Raw genomic sequence first — 18,339 nt, 5'->3', positions numbered from 1 at the left:
TGAAGAGAATTGTGTCGATCCACGTTCGCTCGATCCTCGCTCGAAGGTTTAAATTCCGCTCGAGCGAGAATCGTTATAAAAGGGAAACTGTGCGCCGCTCGAGCTCATTTCGCACAGTTTCTCCCTTTTTGCATAGAGTGAACCATTTCTTTTGCCCTAGGTGTGATTTATTCCATTCTTCATCACTAAACCTTCTAAAAATCACGGTAAGAATCATCTCCTCTCTTTACTTATTCGAAATGGTGAATTGTTTTGGGGTTTTATTTGGTGTTTAGCTTGTGGGTTTCGGTTTGGTCATTTTTGGAGTGAAATGGTCGAAAACCCTCCGTCATTTTGGTATGTTGAAGCACTTTTGGAGTGTTTGTTGTCTATTGTTTGTATCTAGGAGGCTCTTGAAACTCCCAAAGGGTAATGCCCGAGTTTCTCACTTGGATGCACTCCAAGTGTTTGGTGAAATGCCTCAATGAAGTTTGGCTTCTCATTTTCATCATGCATTGGCATAGCATTATTTGCATACGCAGATTATGTCTATCATAGTGTTATGTTGGATTGTATAGAAGTGTTTGGGTTTTAAAAGCATTTGTGAAAATGGTGTATTAGCCTAGCAATGCATGTGGCCTCAATTTGGACTAGGCATGGACCATGTTGTGTGTAACATGACCTAAATATATTGCCCATATGAAAATCCACCATACTAGTTTTTTTTTTTTTTTTAACAAAAAAATTTGTCTTTTCACCCTCTTTTTTATAATTGTAAGAGATCTCATGCTAAAAAGGTGTATTTAATTTGTGTAGTAGAGTACTCAATGCTAATTTGCAATTCACGAAACCTTTGGGTGTGTCTTGTAGAAATGGATCTCGAAAAACATGCATTTTGCATTGGCATGCACCGTGTCTAGTCCGATTGGTTGGCATTGTGGGTGTTAGCATGGTTGGCATGGTTAGTTTAGCATGTTCACTAACGGCTTGATGAAATGCAATTGGCATGGTTAGTTTAGCATGTTCACTAACGGCTTGATGAAATGCAATTGCACCCATCATCTCATTTCATTAAGCCGTTAGTTGGCATGATTGGCATGAATGCTCAATTATTTGGATTTTATCATGATCATGGGATTTGACATATGTCACATGCATTCATCAGGTCTCCGCATTACCTTTAGCCTTGTCTAACATCACTGACTCTGTCTACAGCAAAAAATCATGTCTCGACGTGTTCGTCCTCACCACAACCCCCTGCACCCGCTCAAACCCATTTTCATAATGCTAGGGCACAGGAGTTGTATACTCAGAACTTCTCTCATCGTACGCCTATAGCCGAGCGTGATGTCTCTCTAGGTGAGCTCACTGAGACCATCATTCCTCGCATCTTTGAGTCTCGCCAGTGGCAGACCTTGACCACTGGTCATCCCACTCCTTCTGTGGAGATGGTTCGGGAGTTTTACTCCAACATTCATGCCATCTCTGATGATGGCTCTTTTGAGGTTAGTCTCTGGAACATTTTCTTCTGGGTGACTCCGGGCATGATAACGGACCTGCTAAATGCCCCTCGTGTGTCCCACGCAGTGTATCCCTATACACGGACATCTCCTTCCAGTTCACAAGTCATTGCTTCCTGTCTATGTGGCGGGACTAGTCATTGGGATGGGAAGTCCCCTCTCAATACTGTACATTTTACACCTGACTATCTCATTCTTAGTAGGATTGTTCTTACTAATCTATATCCTACTGTTCATCAGAGTGATGTAGATCTTGACCGTGCCACTCTTCTATATGCTTTAATCAATGGTGTCTCCATTGATCTAGGGAGTTTTCTGTGTCGGGTCATTCTTGAGGCCTTTCAGTCCTCCGAAAAATGAACTGGTTTGCCGTTTGCTTGTCTAATCACTCGTTTAGCCTTTTCCCAGTCAGTTACTTTTTTGCCACAGGAGCCTAGAATTGCACTGAAGGGTCCAATTGGTCGGTTAACTGTACAACTTAGTCGTGCTCACACTACCCCCCACCCTCTCCTTGTTCAGCATCCTCCCGCTCCCTCCTCTCAGCCTTCGAGTTCTCGACCATCCAGCTCTCATCCATCTAGCTCGGCACCATCCACTTCGGCACCCGGTTCGACGGAGCCCAGCCTTCAGCAGGTTCTTGAGTACCTAGCCCGCCTTGATGCCCGGTTCGATACCCTCGATGCTACAGTTCATAACCTAGATGTTAAAGTTGATAACCTGCAGCAGTTTGTGACCCAACGCTTCAACGACATCGAAGAGCAACTTAATGAGGATGATGAGGATGGTGGCAGTCCCGCAGATGGTGATGATTGAGACCCTTTCAACAAAGATGTGACATAAATTATTGTGGGAGTGTAGTACAGTACTCGAATGCGGGGAGCTTAGTTGTTAGTAACACAAATTGTATTTTGGGGATAGCAGTTTATGATGGCTCTTTTGGATGTTTTGTAATCGAATTTTGCCAGCTGTTCTTGAACTCAATTTCTGATTATTTTTCCCACAATAAACCTATGTACTTGTCATATCTATTCTTGAATTATGGTTTGTGATTTTGAACAAAATTTTAGATTGGCATGTTCTTGTGATAACCTGTGTAAAAAATGATATGGCCTACATCAAGTATAAAAAGCTAAAAGGCTTCAAGTGTGCGTAGTCGTGCTCAAAACCATTAACTCACTTGACCATCGCTCGACGTAGAGCTCAATCAAACTTAGGCAGAGTTGAACGCTCGACATTCGCTCGACGTGGCGCTCGAACGAACTGAGGCAGAGTTGAATGCTCGACCTCCGCTCGATCCACGCTCGAGCGAACTCAGGCAGAGTTGAACCCTCGACATCCGATCGATCCACGCTCGAGCGAACTCAGGCAGAGTTGAACGCTCGTCATCCGCTCGACGTGGCGCTCGAGCGAGTATCAAAATTACAGAATGTGGTAAATGTCTTTCTACATTCGTTCAATCATACATTAATATATATGGCCTACATTCGAATTTTATATATATGGCCTACATTCGAAACATATGTTTGAAAATTGGCATGTTCTTGTATAGTACATGCTCTTGAGATTTGTCAATAAGAACATTCATTGGCCAAATCTATGTGCCCACATCGGTAAAGCAATTGCATCCCTCATTGTCCCCATTGCTTGGGCCGATTCACTGGACATGTCGACCACATGAGATGTTTCCCCTGATTCAATTTCAGTAGCCATATTCTACATTTTTGACCGATGATTCATTATATCTTGAATGATTTCATCATTAGGAGTCACCGTTTTTATCATGTTGTGTAGTGTACAACATGCAGTAATAATCATGCCTTGCCTGACAGGGCGATAGGGAGGCATGGCATACAAAATTCGAAACCTCCTTTTCAACAAAGAGAATGTGTGTTCAATAACGTTTCGTAACGAGGAATGTCGGTAGTTGAAATAATCTTTATATCCCCAAAAACCATCTTCATTATAACTATCTGATTGGTGATATCTTTCTCTTGGATAAGGCGGCATAAACATTTCAATACAAGGAAAAGTCGCATCGACAAGATAATAATAACCTACCACATTATAAATCAAATAGAATCAGTGATTTTTCCAAATAAATAACTAGAAAGTCATCCATGGACAACATTGTTTCATTTTATTAACACAAAGAAATTGTACCTGGTGCTGACCAAGTAAATTGGTTATCAGGCCTACTCAACGCATCCATGAAAATCCGTGCATCGTGGGCTGTTCCCTCCCATCCAGTATACACATATGTGAACTTCATATCAAAGTCACATACACACAAGACATTTTGTGCAATCCGGCCATGTCGATTTCTATATGCGTTACCTAGACGAGCGGGTGCAGCAACTGAGATCATTGTATCGTTCATTGCCCCAAGACAGTTCTACAAAATTGGGATCATATAACGCATCTCGAGCAGAACATACATATAACATTATAGTTGAAATTAAAATTAGTTATCAGATTTTTTAGTACCTATACCCTTTTAGTTCCCATAAATTCCTCCTGGTTTATTTATTTATTGATGATTATTATACATTAACTCACGATTAATGTAATGATATGCGGAAATAATATTTTTGTGTTTTTTTTAATGATGTTAAAAAATGAAAATATAATGTGGACGAAATAATAATACTTTATATCCGCCTTTGTATCCCTATTAGGCATGTACATCGTAGTAACCCTATCACAATCTTTTAATTATACAAAAAACCGAACAAAGACGAGAAGTGTTTACCTGAAACCATGAATAATTATGCCGATTGGATGCAATGTATGGATGGACCCCAACTGTGTGTGTAGGCCTAATCACACTCCTCCCTAACTCATGCAGTGCTCGCGTCACTGTCTTTACATGCCGGTTAATAGTCTCAGTTGAATGTTGAAAGCGGTCCGCAACGACACGTTGACCTTGTCCATGGCCAACAATAAGGCAGAAGATGGCCAATGATTTCTCCAACTCGGTTCTCTCAGTAGGCTCCATTATCAATGTTTCCCACAAGACTTGACATATATACTCGAATGCGGTAACTTCCATGCGAAACATTTCAATGCAAGTCCGAGGGTTCCCATTCAAAACCCCCTGGATATATTGATCCCCCCGAAGGCCAATATTGTGTTGGGGCATAGGGTATCGACGGCCAACATTCTCATTTGTCATCCACATCAGCCACACCATGTACGCCTCATCTATTGCATCAGCATCTCCATCTCCTAGAAAAGGATGATCATCGTCTAGGAATTCATTATCGGACATTCTGAAAGCAATTATTGTGGGCGTGCATTAAATAAATTTTCCAACTCAAGTAATAGGGATATCTATGCAAAATCATTCCATGTACTTAATAGCGTAAATTTTATAAAAAAACTCATCAAAGTAAAAGTAGCAGTAGCAAGCCGTCATTGTCTGAATAAACATACATAACGAAATGATAACTTTGGTTTTAAGATTCAAATGTCCGCGATAAAGGTGGTCAACTAAACACGTGCAAATAAATTAAATCCTAAGAGATCTATTAAAACAGTCATCAACAAGAACACATTGTTATAAATTCCAGGCCACTCTGCTCTACGCTCCGCAGAGATCGCAACGAACGACCTCTGCAATGCGTCATCACCGGTTAATTTATTAAAGGCCTTGTGCCATTGATCAAAAGGCAGGCGAGGCTCAACTTCGTCAAGCAACTGAAAGTAGCGCGTATGAGTATCGGTAGACACAACACCTTCAGTCTCCATGTTGTTGTCTCTACTGCGCTTCGAGGCCCTCCACTCCTCAACAACCATTCTCCTCGCCTCAGAACTTTTCTCAATTGCCTCCAAGGTCCTGCTCATTTGTTCATTCATGACAGCTGAGTGGGAAGGCCCGGCCTCTGGCGTCGACTAGATCCACTACTGTATGAGGCAGATAATGGTCGTATTGATTGCGTGGAACCATACATGGGATAAGGTGGTGATGGGCCCCCTTCATCATTTTGGCATGGCCCTCCTCGGTTTCGCAGCTCCTCGTCAAGTAGGTCCTCCTCCTCACTAGTTGGGGCGGGCTTAGTCGATGCTCGATGGAGGGTTCCCATAGCAACAGAACACCCAAAGATAACACATAGCTCTTCATACCGAGGGCATCCATTACTCTTAAAATTCTTGAATGAGTTTCTCACCTAAAAAAATAACAAAAATACGTAAATAATTAAAATTAGTAACATTTATAAGCTCGGGCAGCAAGAAGTTTGTCATATTGACATAATGATATGTAACCTGATTGCGTTTGTCCAGTGTTCCTCGCTAGCCACTGAAGCCTTCCTATTTGGATCCCAACCCAACCCTGTTTGCCTCATTAGATCTGTGAATTCTCTCTGCCTTCTTTTCAGGCGAGCAATTTTTCCTTTGACTTGCTCAGAGTTAAACTTCTTCGTCTCATAATCGGACAATCGTTCAGCAAGCCGAACATGGTCGTTGTGGCTGATCTTCCCACCCCGAATTCTTCCGGCAATAGAATCATCGTACAAGAAATTAATGAGGACATCCTCCATCCCATCATCCCACAATAGCCGATCACGTATCACTTCATTCGGGTCATCCATATGGTGCTAGCAGATGTTCAAAAAGTAAATCGAGTACTATAGTGCATTTGCATAGAATGACCCATAATAGGACTAAATGTGCATTATGATAATATCATAACCGACATGGTAGATGTAGACGTGTATATGAAAATAATACGAGTATAATGTTCTATAAGAACTCAGTCATTTATAGTATGTACATAGGCATATCAAGACGATTCCTATTATTTTAATACAAAGAAACACCATTATACATAAATAATAAATGAAAAATGTTACCTGTCGAGATGATGACGTAGATGATGAGCGCAAGTAGTAAGGCTACACAACATAAAACCATGTGAGAAGTTAGGAAAAAAATAAATTAAACACGGGTTAAACTGACATCTGTTCTCTCAACAAGTTCTTGGGTTTCATAACAATAAATTGAAGGTGATAAACAAGTTGGATACTTTGGTCTATCCAGGGAGTGTAGAAACTTCAAAACTCTCTCCATTTTAACTGGCACAAAATTTCATTTCTAGTAATAATACAATGCAGGTCATAAAGAACTTGGCTACTCTGGTTTAAACAATGACTGCAGAAAAAAATGAAAAATATACACAAAATCACGTGAGTAGTTGATGTTTGGTGGGGGGCTCGTTTCTTGAGGAATTTCCAATGTAATCCACACTTTAATTACCACTTCTTCCTTAGCCTAGCAAAATACACGAGAATAGAGCTTGTTTCTTAAACCCATCAACCTCCATATCTACATTCATGCACATCTGTTTCTTGCATAATTTTATTTGGATTTTCGTATCTCAACCCAGCTATTAGTTTTTTGTTTAATAAGATGATATGGAGGTTCATAAATAAATTTGTCCTATATAATGTGAATGCAATAGTAATTAATCCAAATCGCTTAGTATTATAATCCACCCTTCTTGCAAACAAATCCAAATATGCAGGGTAATGGTATTGTCTCGAAGGGGATTTTAACTTTGAACACTATCGTTTAGACAAATCTGAAAGGCGTTTGTCAGCGCTCGGACACAGGGATTCTATCTCTCTCTCTCTCTCTCTCTCTCTGATCGATCATGAGGGTTTTGTCTTTCAAGCTGTCACATTTTCTGGGACAGTGCAAGAGAGAAATGGACTCTAAAACCAATTTACTCATTGGATCACTCACTTTACCTTGGGGCAATATTGCCAAAGACAGTAGGTTAAGCATTGTTATATGTTGACTTTCGCATCATAGTTCTCCCTTGAAACAAAATAAAAACAAAGTCTTTGCACCAAAATCAGGATCATAGGAATTATTCCATGTATTCTGAGATTTCCATCTCCAAATAGGTTTCCAGTTTGGAAAAAATTATAGAGACATCTTGATGCCCATCTCTCCACGGCCTAAATGCAACATACTCAATAGACACTTTCAGATAGGATTTTTACATCGTTCCTACTTTTCACCAAGGGAGGTGATCTATAGCCTAAGCCTTGCATATTGGCTGGGCATTACTTAGCCTTTAAGAGCATTGGATTGGCAATGATTCAAATTAGCATCGACACTAGTGATATCAGAAATTTCGGGGCAAATTTCTCTATTTTTTCATTAATTACTATAATGTGTTTCTCTATTTTCTCAATAAACATTATTTTCTGGTCTAGGATCAGCTTCTAAAGATTATAACATCCACCATACTCTAGCAGTATCATATATAGAAAAGGTCTCTAATGTCATGCCTAAGTAACATTAAACAACATAGGTAATTTATTTATCACTCCCTTTGGGTAGATTTCTCGTTACTCCTCAATGTTTTAGCATGTTGTTAAAACAGTATTTGTACAAGTAGCAATCTGTTTTATACAAGTATAGAAATCCAAGTCCATGATCTCAAGCTCCATATATGTACACATTTGCTTCGTAATACATCATACTCGCACACTTGACAATGACCTGAAAGGGATAACCCAATAATAGTCTAATTTTACCACTTTTGTAGAACCGGATCTGTTATTTTAAAGGTGCTACCAATTGTGACCTAGACATGGGCATGAATCTCTACTTCACACTCAATCGGGAGGCTTATTCAGGAAAGTCCAACAACAACTACACCCCCAGGTTGTGAAGGAAAGGCAAGTTACGAATTCAGACAAGCAAGCAAAACAGATTCTATTATACATGTTATGACAGTGATCAACATAAGTGTGAGAGACAGAGACAGAGATGAGACAAAGAGAGAAGAAAGTAGAGGACATTCAAGAAACAGCCTCATACAATACGTGATAATTGTATTCAATTATTCAGCCAACAAATTTCACCAACATTCCAAAATTACATCAATTAATGGGGGCCAAGAAGGTTATCTGGTAGGACCTTGTCCTACGACCTGTGGTGGTCCACAACTGACGGCGACGAAGGGGAGGTTTGTGAGCACCAGATTTTTTTTTGATGGAGTTCATGGGAATTTTTCCGGCCAGCTTGAGGTGAATGCTTTTATACACCATTTGTTGTTTGAAAAATGAGAAAAGTCGCAGAAAATCGTACAAAGAATCCACGTGTGGTTACTGTGTGCATAAAGGTCAGATCACTCACCCTCCAGGCTGATAAGAAATAGCCTTTACAGAGAGATTCCGCTCTAATATAAAGAGGAGATGGTGTCCTACACATGGGTTTTCTGTACTGATATTCGCACGGCCTCAACATTGACACCAATCAAGGATACGAAAAATATCAGGCAGAGTTGGGTGTGTCAAATATTAGCACGGCCATGAAAACATTCCAAACAATGAAGGTACATAAAATAAGATGAATTTAGGCATGTTTTGTAAAAATCGAATCACATCAAATTACATAGAAAAATCTACTGAAAAGCTACTGGGTCACTGGTAATCTCACTTTCAAGCCATCGATGGTCTCAAGCTTTCCTCACCTTCTTTCACCAGCACATGCGTATAGAGTGGAAACAAACCCAGCGGCGTGACCAACAAATGTTGAGGAAGGATTTCAGCAGTCGGGGATTTCTTCATTTTTGGAAGAAGGGAGTCGTGTGAGTATTGTTGCAGCTGAGTTTCATTGTCTGCTTTCTTTTTGGAGTAACTTGAGAAAGAGTGCTGCAGTGAGCAAGATGCTTTGGTAACCGGGAAAGTCCACAACGGTAGCCTACACTCAAGGACAGTACTCATAAAAACAACGTTGTTCCTGTCAGACTTATTTCAACTCGGCTACAGTGAACTGAGACTCAAAATTTTTGATTTTATTGTATCCTGCAGTGGCGTTTGGTAATATGATTTCAACTGAGTTGAAAATTGGGATAAGAAATTCATATCTTATCTTAATAGCCAAATGGTACCTTATTAGTTGATACAGAATCATATTGCTTATTAGAGATTCTGCACGATTATATAAAGAAAAAACTCAAAACATGTTTAGAGAAATGTTTCACACACAGAGATCCCACGAAAGCAAATTTATAATAATTTAATCTAGCATACTAAATTATAAAATTATTTTTATTATAAAATAAATTTAATATATGATATAAAATTACGACAATTTATATGTTTACTTTTATAATGTCTTTATGATAATAGCACTTCCATATTTTTTTAACTTTTACAATAAAAATAGTTTTTCGTATGCTAATAAACAAACTTATAAATAATTTTTATTTTATACGACTTACCAAAGTAATTAGTACTCTCTAATGATTAAATATTCAATAATTTTGTTGGGCTTGAACAACGGTCAAATGTGAAGCCCAGCTCTGACTTGCCAAATCTTCTATCATTTATAAAAGAAAAAGTTTATTCTTTATCCCTATAGAATGATAGAATTACTACTCCATTATAACTCACTTACTACTCCTTTTATATTTATTTTTTTGTATTTTTTTCTTTTATTTAATAATTAAGGAAGTGAATATTAATAAAGTTATATATTTTTTTTCGTTTTTTCTTAGTAATTAAGGATGTTAAAAAAATATTTAAAGAATACCACAGCATCTACAAGACCTAGAATACCTAGAATTTTCAAATATATAAAATTGCATATTTCGAAAATGTTCAAAATCAAGCTTATACCAGTTTCCCCATTCATGTGCCGCTATAACAGCATACACTCGGGTAAGACAGACCAGACGTATCACATTTTTATGGCAGAATTGAACCCATATCCTCACAAAAACTGAGTAGTGTAACATAGATGCTTGCTGACCTATAAATCCTAAGATTTTCAAACATGCAATTTGAACTGAGTCAGATCAATAAGCTCTTTTTATACACATTTGCAGCGAAATGTGCAAAGGTGGCTTCCAAACTCTGAGATAGCATCTACAAGACCTCCATAACCTCCAACTGCTGTAACCTGTAGCCAGTGGGTTTGACATCTCGAGAATTAGGTTGAGCATTAACGTATAAGGAGTCATACATATTCTGATATAAGCATAATTTTTTTCTCTTGAGTTGACCAAACATTAACAAGTGCAAAGAAACGTTAAACACTTGTAAACACGAATTGACCTGAATCCAAAATTCAGAAAACCATTATCATTTTGGTTTGTTTAGTTTCATGTAACTGAGTAGGAAAACGCCACAAAAGGCGAACATTTGCTATTGTGATAGAGCAAAATATTAGGAAGGCATGAGATTCAATTCTGAAAACAGCTGAACAACTCTCAACACCAATGTCACATGGTCAAAAGACTCGAGTTAACTAAGACCTATTCCCAACCAAAATGATTGGCTACAATGCCAGTTGGCCTAAGTACATCGTGAAAAGACAATGGGATAGGTTTAGTGATATATGGCACGACCAAACCAAGTATCATTTTGCAAGGACAAAAATCTGGTGGTTGAGATTAAGCTGCATCTTTATCAGGAGCAAGGATATGAGCTGTATCATTTACTACAGAGATAAATTTTTGATAGGTAATCAATAAGTTTTATTCATGAGTGAAAAAGGCATAGCCCAAGAACACAAGAAGTAGAAGTATACATGAGAAGTACCTACCTTCTAATGCACAATGCCTATAAAAAGAAGATGAGGGCCGAATTCTATATCACTTGTTAATAATCACAGAAATTAAAGAAGTTCAAAGAAAAGATACCTGTAACCATAAAGGAAAGAAGAAATTAAATCAGAACATACCCCAGATGGATGTATGGAGACAGAAAATGCCGACAGAGGAGCACATTGTATTTGTGAAAGAACTGCCCCATTTATGGCAAAACGACTGAGCAGAGGTTCTGCTCCAACAGCTAAAATCTGTGTAATTTCTTCTTAATAAGATCAATCACATCACTAACGGGAGAAATGGAAGAAAAATATCTGAAGGTGAAAATTTAAGTGATAGTTCATTCACAGCATACATGATGAACGTTAACACATATGGGCAACTAACAGGTTTAGTGCTAAAGCATCAGCACATTCACAAATCAAATCAATCAGACCGATTTCATGAGTTTGGCTCATTTAATAAATGAGTCTAGATATTTGTTCAAGTTTGATTCATTTATTAAGCAAACTGAACTCAATTTTCTTAAAAGTACGAACTGAACTCAAATTGAGTTTAAACGAATTGATCTCAAGTGGCTCATGAATAGCTTTGTTCATTTACAGCCCTAGTAACACCTCAATCAAACAAGAGAACCGGAAATAAACAGATCAACCAAGATAAAGCAATTGCCACTCATTATTATTATTATTATTTTGACAAGCACTCATACATTATCACACTAATGCAGAACAGAAAATTTCTTGCATTTGCCAAATTTCCGGCAATTCACCTAACCCATTTGGGTGGAGAAAATTCATCAACAAGTTTGTGGAAACCACAACACCAGATTAATACTCACCCCAAAAAAGAGAAGGGAAAGTTCCTGGCTTTGCAGCTGTTTAGAATAAATTGATTCCCTTATGAAATAGAAATCCTTAACACCTTTACTTAAGCAACTCTATGTTCTAAGACCAGTCAATTATAGAAAAATACTAATCAAAAGCTGCTTTGATAAGATAAATAAGAAGACATCTTATTTATCATGGGACCTTAAAATGACATAACAAGAGTGTTCAATTTTAGTCAATTATCACTTTTAGCAGTGAACACCATTTTTTTTATGATGAGAATCCAGGAGATCGTGTGAATGCAACATGTATTTTACCCAGTTAAACCCCGGATCAGGTAAATCATCGACTAGAAATTGTTTGCAGGGCATACCTCCAAGACCATGGCCTTTACCACTTGAGTAAACTCCTAGGGTTTACAACTAATTTTGTATCCCAAAAAAGATCCACTTACTTGATTATCTTCAAACAATACATCCTGCACAGAAGCGCGAGTTGAAATCCTTGAAACACACTCAGAAGCAGGAAGATTCCAAATGGATAAACTCCGACCTCTGCCACAAGCCTATGAAGGTGAAGGGGTTTAGTTAGGTCATAGCATTAGCAAACCATAGTGAGACAATTATTATTTTTTTTCCCCAGGGGAGGGAATTATTCTTGATTCTAAATGATAATCTTTATACCAAATTCATCTTTGTTTCATCAATTTTGTCAATAATTCATGTGCAACCTTATAATATGAGCATTATCAACACATCACACATTATGCAGTTAAAATGAGAATTTCACAAAATTTTACTTTCTTTCATGAAAATTAAATTGCAAGTTGAGTAGGAGAAACGATATAGGCCATAAAATCACAGAGTTTCTCACCACTAGATGTCGAGTATCATAAAGTTATATAGATCACCATAATTTATTATAAACTCATGATGGGCTTCCTCAGACCTGAATGTAAGCTTTAAGGAAGAATTGTCAATTGATGATACTATATGAGAAATATTGAATCATCCTAAAATATGAGTCTTGAACAAAATTAAAAAATCACAGTACTCACAATGATGTGGACATACAAAGAACAAAAGAAAAGAAAAGCAGAACGTAATTACATCCTTATCACCTAAAATCTTACCAACCAGCTCTCACTTCCATCAAGAGCAATGCAACTAACGCATGAGAAGAAACCCTTCAACTTTGTATTTTCTGCCGGATCAATTACTTGAATACACTTTCCACTTTTGCAATCTAGGAAACACCACATACAGAAGCAACTAGCATAATCACTTCTAACCACACTAACATAATGATAATAATTAATATTCATAAAAATAATTGCAGAGATATTACTGAACCTACTAGAATTTTTTTTTTTTTTTTTTATAAGTTACTGAACCTACTAGAAATTTAAAACAACAATCTTGTTCTGAGTAAATTCCGCCTAAGTTTTAAATTAGTGAATATTAATATATTTGGTTTTACCCCAGATTCGAGCAGTCCCATCCTCTGAACCAGTTATAACCTGCAAAACATTAAGAAAATCATGATAAGAACAAATAGTAAAAGAAATCCAGCAGTGCATATATTACTTCAACTGCATTGTGATGTATTAGTGTTGGTTGCGCTGACAATTACTTACAAACTATATAAAGTAATACCCTCTAATAAATAAGTTAAAAAGGGAACTTAGTAAAAAATCACTAATTTGTATAGCTTAAACACCAGGGAAACAGTCAGATAGAAGTAAAATAATTTTTTGCAGGAATTCACTTTTACTAAACCAAAAAATACGATTGGCGCAAAAAATTATGAACAAGGTCACAACTATCTGCCAACTTAAGCCAGGATCCAAAAAACCATATGTTCATACAACTATTTTTAACCACAGTTAGAGAACACTTTCTTTGTATCAAGCCTAGTATTATGTCAAACTATCTAGTAAGACACTAAGAATATAATTCCTAGACCATCTTGTGATAATTGGCTTATGAAAATATGCATTATAGTTTTAGGCCAGATATAATTCCAAAAAATTCTTAGATGCTCCATCAACTTTCACTTCTTTAAAGAAAAATCCCAGAGTCCTGCTCCCAGTCTTTCTTGTCCTTTTAAGTTCTTCCATTTGGATTAGCTTGCTCCCTTTTCTGTTTCTTACAGGTGTTGTTTGTTGTCCTAAGAAATATGATGTTAACCAACAAAAACAAGTATTAACACATTACAAAAGGAGCCTTCATACCAATATCGATAATTGAGGACAAGTTAAATGATCTTCATGAAGAAAAAGAAAGAACTTAACCTGATTGGCAGTGTTTCGGGCTACTATACAATGCAAGTAATCTGAATGCCCTTTAAAAACTGTTTTGATTTTACCAGTTTCCTGAAAAATACCAATTACAATCATGCAGAAATCAAGAGCAGCTAGGAAAAAAATCAAGAAAACTTAAATCATCTACAAGGGTATAAACTCCTCATATGTTTCTGTGAGGAAAGTCCCTAAGACAAGTAATATATTCACCTTGAACAAATACGTACCACATCCCAGCAATATGCACAAGAATCACCGGAAGCTGAAAAGATAGACCCCCCCTACAGTAGAAGAAACTCCTTCTAAATAGATAGAATATATTGCCAAGAAATTCGTTAAGGGGAAGGTTAATATAACAAAAGATCGAAGAGATAACAGACCTTCATATTAACATCAATGGAATTATTTTCAGGAATTGGAGAAAGAGCACCCCAAGGACCTCTAGGAGACAAAAATAAGACCAGAGACATTCAGGGGTTGAAAAACAAATGAAAGAAGTTGTATGGTAGAATGGAGAGAATTGAGAATTGAAATAGACATATGTATAGATATCTTACTTATGTTGAGGATTAGCCAGGTCAAGGACTGGCTTCACTTGATTCCCTGCTGAGAGAGAGAGAGAAGAGAGAGAGAGAGAGAGAATAAAATATATTCATAAACTTTATTCATTTTGAGAAGCAAAAGAAACAACAATTAAAAATTATGAAATCATAGAATTTGAAGCAAAAAACAAGAGGCATGGCATTTAAAAGGAAGCAGTAAATTAATTTCAACAGAAAGCAGGCATCATATTAATGCTAATATTGGAAGACAATACAAAAGTTTAAGGTAGTTAACATGAATCATGTTCTAATCCAGTGGACAGCAAAATGCTTACAATATTTGTATATTCTTTTCAATTCTACGGTATCTTCTAAGAAGAAGATGCCAACTTGAAGCAACCTAACAGATTATACTTGTCACAATCCCTTCACATAGATACGGTGAAAGCACAATTAAGTTCCATTTGGGAAGAAAGTTAAAGCCTACCCAGATCACCAAATATGTATGTCCCCTAATTACATTCCTGTCTGAAAAAAAATGCAAAGGTCCTAAGGAAGATAAATGGTTTCAAATACTCTGAATAACCTATAAATGCTTATGAGCCTTCTAAAGCGGCTGAAGTTTATGAACTTTTCCACCACTGAACATCTGAATTTGAACTTACTACCAATTTAGGCCAAGTTCCTTGGTACCCCCAGCTAAGACAAACTGTAAAGAAGTCTTTCCAAAATACAACACATAAAATAAACGGTATATCAATCACTGAAAAGAAACTATCATCAGTCCATTTTTCTGGTGGACCAAGTAAGACCATAAAAACGACAATAGTATTTACACATGTCAAAATGGGTACAATACCAATCTGATGCTTTACATGGTATGCCCTTTTGAAGACCAGAAACAGACTTTCATGTTCAGTACCTTGCAAAGGAATGGGCACATCTGAGTTTGTAAACTCCTTCCATCTCCACCCTCGAATCCGACCATCATCACCACAACTACAAGGAACCACAGACGTAGTCAGAAATTTTTACACCATTTCAATACTTCATTTTCATTTAGATCAACTTCATGCAACAACTAACATGTCTCTGTGTGTATGTTTGTATTTGTGTATTATGCTCTCTACTTGCAAGTTACATGTGTAGGCGTCTTACTGCTGAAACATAGATTTTCTTTGCAATACACATGTAAAGATACAAACAGAAGAAAGGGAAATGGGGTAATGAGATCGATGAGAAGATAAATAAGCTTTCAGAAACCTATGGGCACTAATAGGATTGAACATCTAAGACTTGTGTCTATGGATGTTGGGCTAAGCCATCAAGCAAACCCAATGGAGATAGTGTTTGAGCTCAAGGCCACCAAGACCTTCCAAATACAAACGAACAAGAGACCTGCATGATGTTCAAACTTAATACAAGCTCAACCAGACAGAGGTTAAACAGTTCAAAGCTCAATTCAATGAATCAGCCCAATTGATATAGCATGTTCAAAGAATATTGATACCATTTGACCTTTTTTTTTTTTTTTTGGTATATGTATTTCCTGTGCGGGAACATAATTATTAAAAAAAAAAAAGAAATATAACACACAAACATTAAGGAAAAGTCGCAAAGTTTTAAGGCAACCGTAAGAACAGCAATGCTAAAAAATTTCTAGTAGTAATTAATAGTCTACCAAAAAGCAGCGCTCTAGGACCCTGTATAAGTTACCAAGAAAAATTCAAACGAGTTCACTATGCCACTGTGATGCACATCAGCCATGATCTAAATAACGTGGTAGTGCAACGCAGCTTGCGGAAACGCCACATTATTACCATTGTATTTTGGTCATAGCAAGTATCAAATAGGATGATCGCACGAATACCTTAGCAACAAGGTATCTTCACCATGGCCATAGAATTTGATATCATATGCAGGTCCATCATGTCCTTGCAGAAAGAACTGAGGCTCAGCCACTAAGAAGCTACAGAAATTCCAATCACATGTAAGCGGAGATTGAAAACTTTAACCATTTAAGTATGTGTGCCCATGCATACTTACTGTTGCGACCTCGTATTGTTAAAACCATATCGCTGCAACCTCCAAAAAAAAAATAAAAAATACATAAAGAAGTATATCTCTTGAATTAATTCAATATTAATTTGGTCGAAGTGAAACACAGCAAAAAAACAAAGACTCACGAGTTTGGAAATGCAGGAAGAGATAGAGTAGGAGGCGAGCGACCCGTCACTTGAGGCCACGACAATGGCGTCAGGATTAGGGTTTTGGGAGGGTGCCCAAACAGTCCGGAAAACGGTTCGGGTTCGGATCTCCCTCTCCTTCAATATGCTTTCCCTGTACGCATCTTCGTCCCAGTTCGTTGCGTCTCCACACATTGTGCTCTTGTACTGGTTCGTTTTGTTTCAACTCTCTGAAACTCTCGAGTCCCTAGACGTTTAACGTCTAAGCTCCGGACACTCCCTCTGTACCAGCTAGGTCGTAGAATGGGAAAAAAATACGAACTTGTAAACGGTGCCGTTTTTTGGGAAAAGGCGACGTTTTAATTTTTATTTTTGGAAAGAAAATACGTATCATTTTATTTTATTTGACATATTTTCTCTCGGCATTAGAGGTGAGTATCGGCCAGTCCCGACCGGCAAAACCGACCCGACCGAATCAGACTGGGAGTAGGTCTGGTCGGTCTTGGTCTGAAATCCCCTAGACCGATTGGTTTCGATCCAGTCCCGGTCTAGGAGTTTTTTATCCCGGATCGGACCGAACCGGACTGAATGATTAATATATATTATTTAATATATTTTATATATAATATTTATAATTATATATAATTATTTATAATTTTTATCTAACCTAATAGGCTAGTATTTATCATACTAATTATTAATATTTATAATTTTATACTAATACTAAATTTATACTAACTTACTAAGACTAATACTAAATCACTAACAGTCTAAATTAATAAATCACTACTAGTTATTACACAATATTTACATTTAGTTATTAGACTATACTAGATAAGTTAATAAACATTACTAATTTACTATATACTAATAGACTAATAGTATTAGTATTAGTGTATTACTAATATATATTATATATAATATATATAAATTTAATAGTATACTATTAGTTATATATATTAAATTAATATCTTTAAGTTATTATCTATTAGTACTAGTGTAACTACTAACTACTGTTTTTGCATATTATTAGTCAGTAGTTATTACATCTAGTTATTAGACTATAGTAAATAAGTTAATAAATATTACTAATTCACTATATACTATAATACTAATAGAGTAATAGTATTCCTTTCAAAAAAAATAAAAATGAGAGTAATAGTATTAGTATATAGTAAATTACTAATACTAATAATATATATATAATAGTATACTATTAGTTATATACTTATATATATTAAATTAATATCACAAGATAATTATATAAGTATTAAATATATTCTCTTGGATATAAAAATAAATAAAAAAATTGTCACTAAATATACTCTAAGTCTAACTCTCTAAGTTAGTAATAAATAATAAAGTAACAATTAACTAATGATTTTTTTAGTGAGTGAATTAAATAATACACA

General features: G+C 36.6%; 3 protein-coding genes across 5 annotated transcripts; all 3 read right to left on the bottom strand.

The window, feature by feature from the left end:
• Positions 1-3,080: 3,080 nt before the first annotated feature.
• On the bottom strand, positions 3,081-4,767 carry LOC122304847 (putative nuclease HARBI1). The gene is made up of 4 exons (XM_043117113.1): positions 4,249-4,767; positions 3,660-3,891; positions 3,327-3,553; positions 3,081-3,212 (listed from the first exon to the last, which is right to left on the bottom strand). Exons 1-4 carry the CDS (start codon positions 4,765-4,767, stop codon positions 3,081-3,083), a joined length of 1,110 nt encoding a protein of 369 aa, XP_042973047.1.
• A 143-nt stretch (positions 4,768-4,910) lies between these two features.
• Positions 4,911-9,653, bottom strand: LOC122304333. 2 transcript variants are annotated; one of them, XR_006240981.1, is made up of 3 exons: positions 6,350-9,653; positions 5,763-6,094; positions 4,911-5,665 (listed from the first exon to the last, which is right to left on the bottom strand). XR_006240981.1 is itself a non-coding variant. In XM_043116551.1 (2 exons), the coding sequence occupies exons 1-2, from the start codon at positions 6,086-6,088 to the stop codon at positions 5,662-5,664; spliced, it is 330 nt and encodes a 109-aa protein (XP_042972485.1). In that variant the 5' UTR covers positions 6,089-6,338; the 3' UTR covers positions 4,911-5,661. The 2 variants fall into 2 exon arrangements, 1 of the variants encoding a protein (XP_042972485.1); XM_043116551.1 differs by lacking the exon at positions 6,350-9,653 and having other exon boundaries at positions 5,763-6,338.
• A 419-nt stretch (positions 9,654-10,072) lies between these two features.
• Positions 10,073-17,229, bottom strand: LOC122304332 (THO complex subunit 6). 2 transcript variants are annotated; one of them, XM_043116549.1, is made up of 13 exons: positions 16,928-17,229; positions 16,788-16,819; positions 16,612-16,710; positions 15,664-15,740; positions 14,757-14,805; positions 14,580-14,640; positions 14,427-14,480; positions 14,191-14,271; positions 13,377-13,416; positions 13,030-13,142; positions 12,352-12,462; positions 11,202-11,318; positions 10,073-10,418 (listed from the first exon to the last, which is right to left on the bottom strand). In XM_043116549.1, the coding sequence occupies exons 1-13, from the start codon at positions 17,120-17,122 to the stop codon at positions 10,329-10,331; spliced, it is 1,119 nt and encodes a 372-aa protein (XP_042972483.1). In that variant the 5' UTR covers positions 17,123-17,229; the 3' UTR covers positions 10,073-10,328. The 2 variants fall into 2 exon arrangements, with proteins under 2 accessions (XP_042972483.1, XP_042972484.1); XM_043116550.1 differs by having other exon boundaries at positions 14,757-14,802.
• Positions 17,230-18,339: the final 1,110 nt, after the last annotated feature.

The sequence above is a fragment of the Carya illinoinensis genome, chromosome 3 (assembly GCF_018687715.1).
Source record: "Carya illinoinensis cultivar Pawnee chromosome 3, C.illinoinensisPawnee_v1, whole genome shotgun sequence".
Taxonomy (NCBI): Eukaryota; Viridiplantae; Streptophyta; class Magnoliopsida; order Fagales; family Juglandaceae; genus Carya; species Carya illinoinensis.
This window is presented reverse-complemented; position numbering and strand designations above follow the sequence as displayed.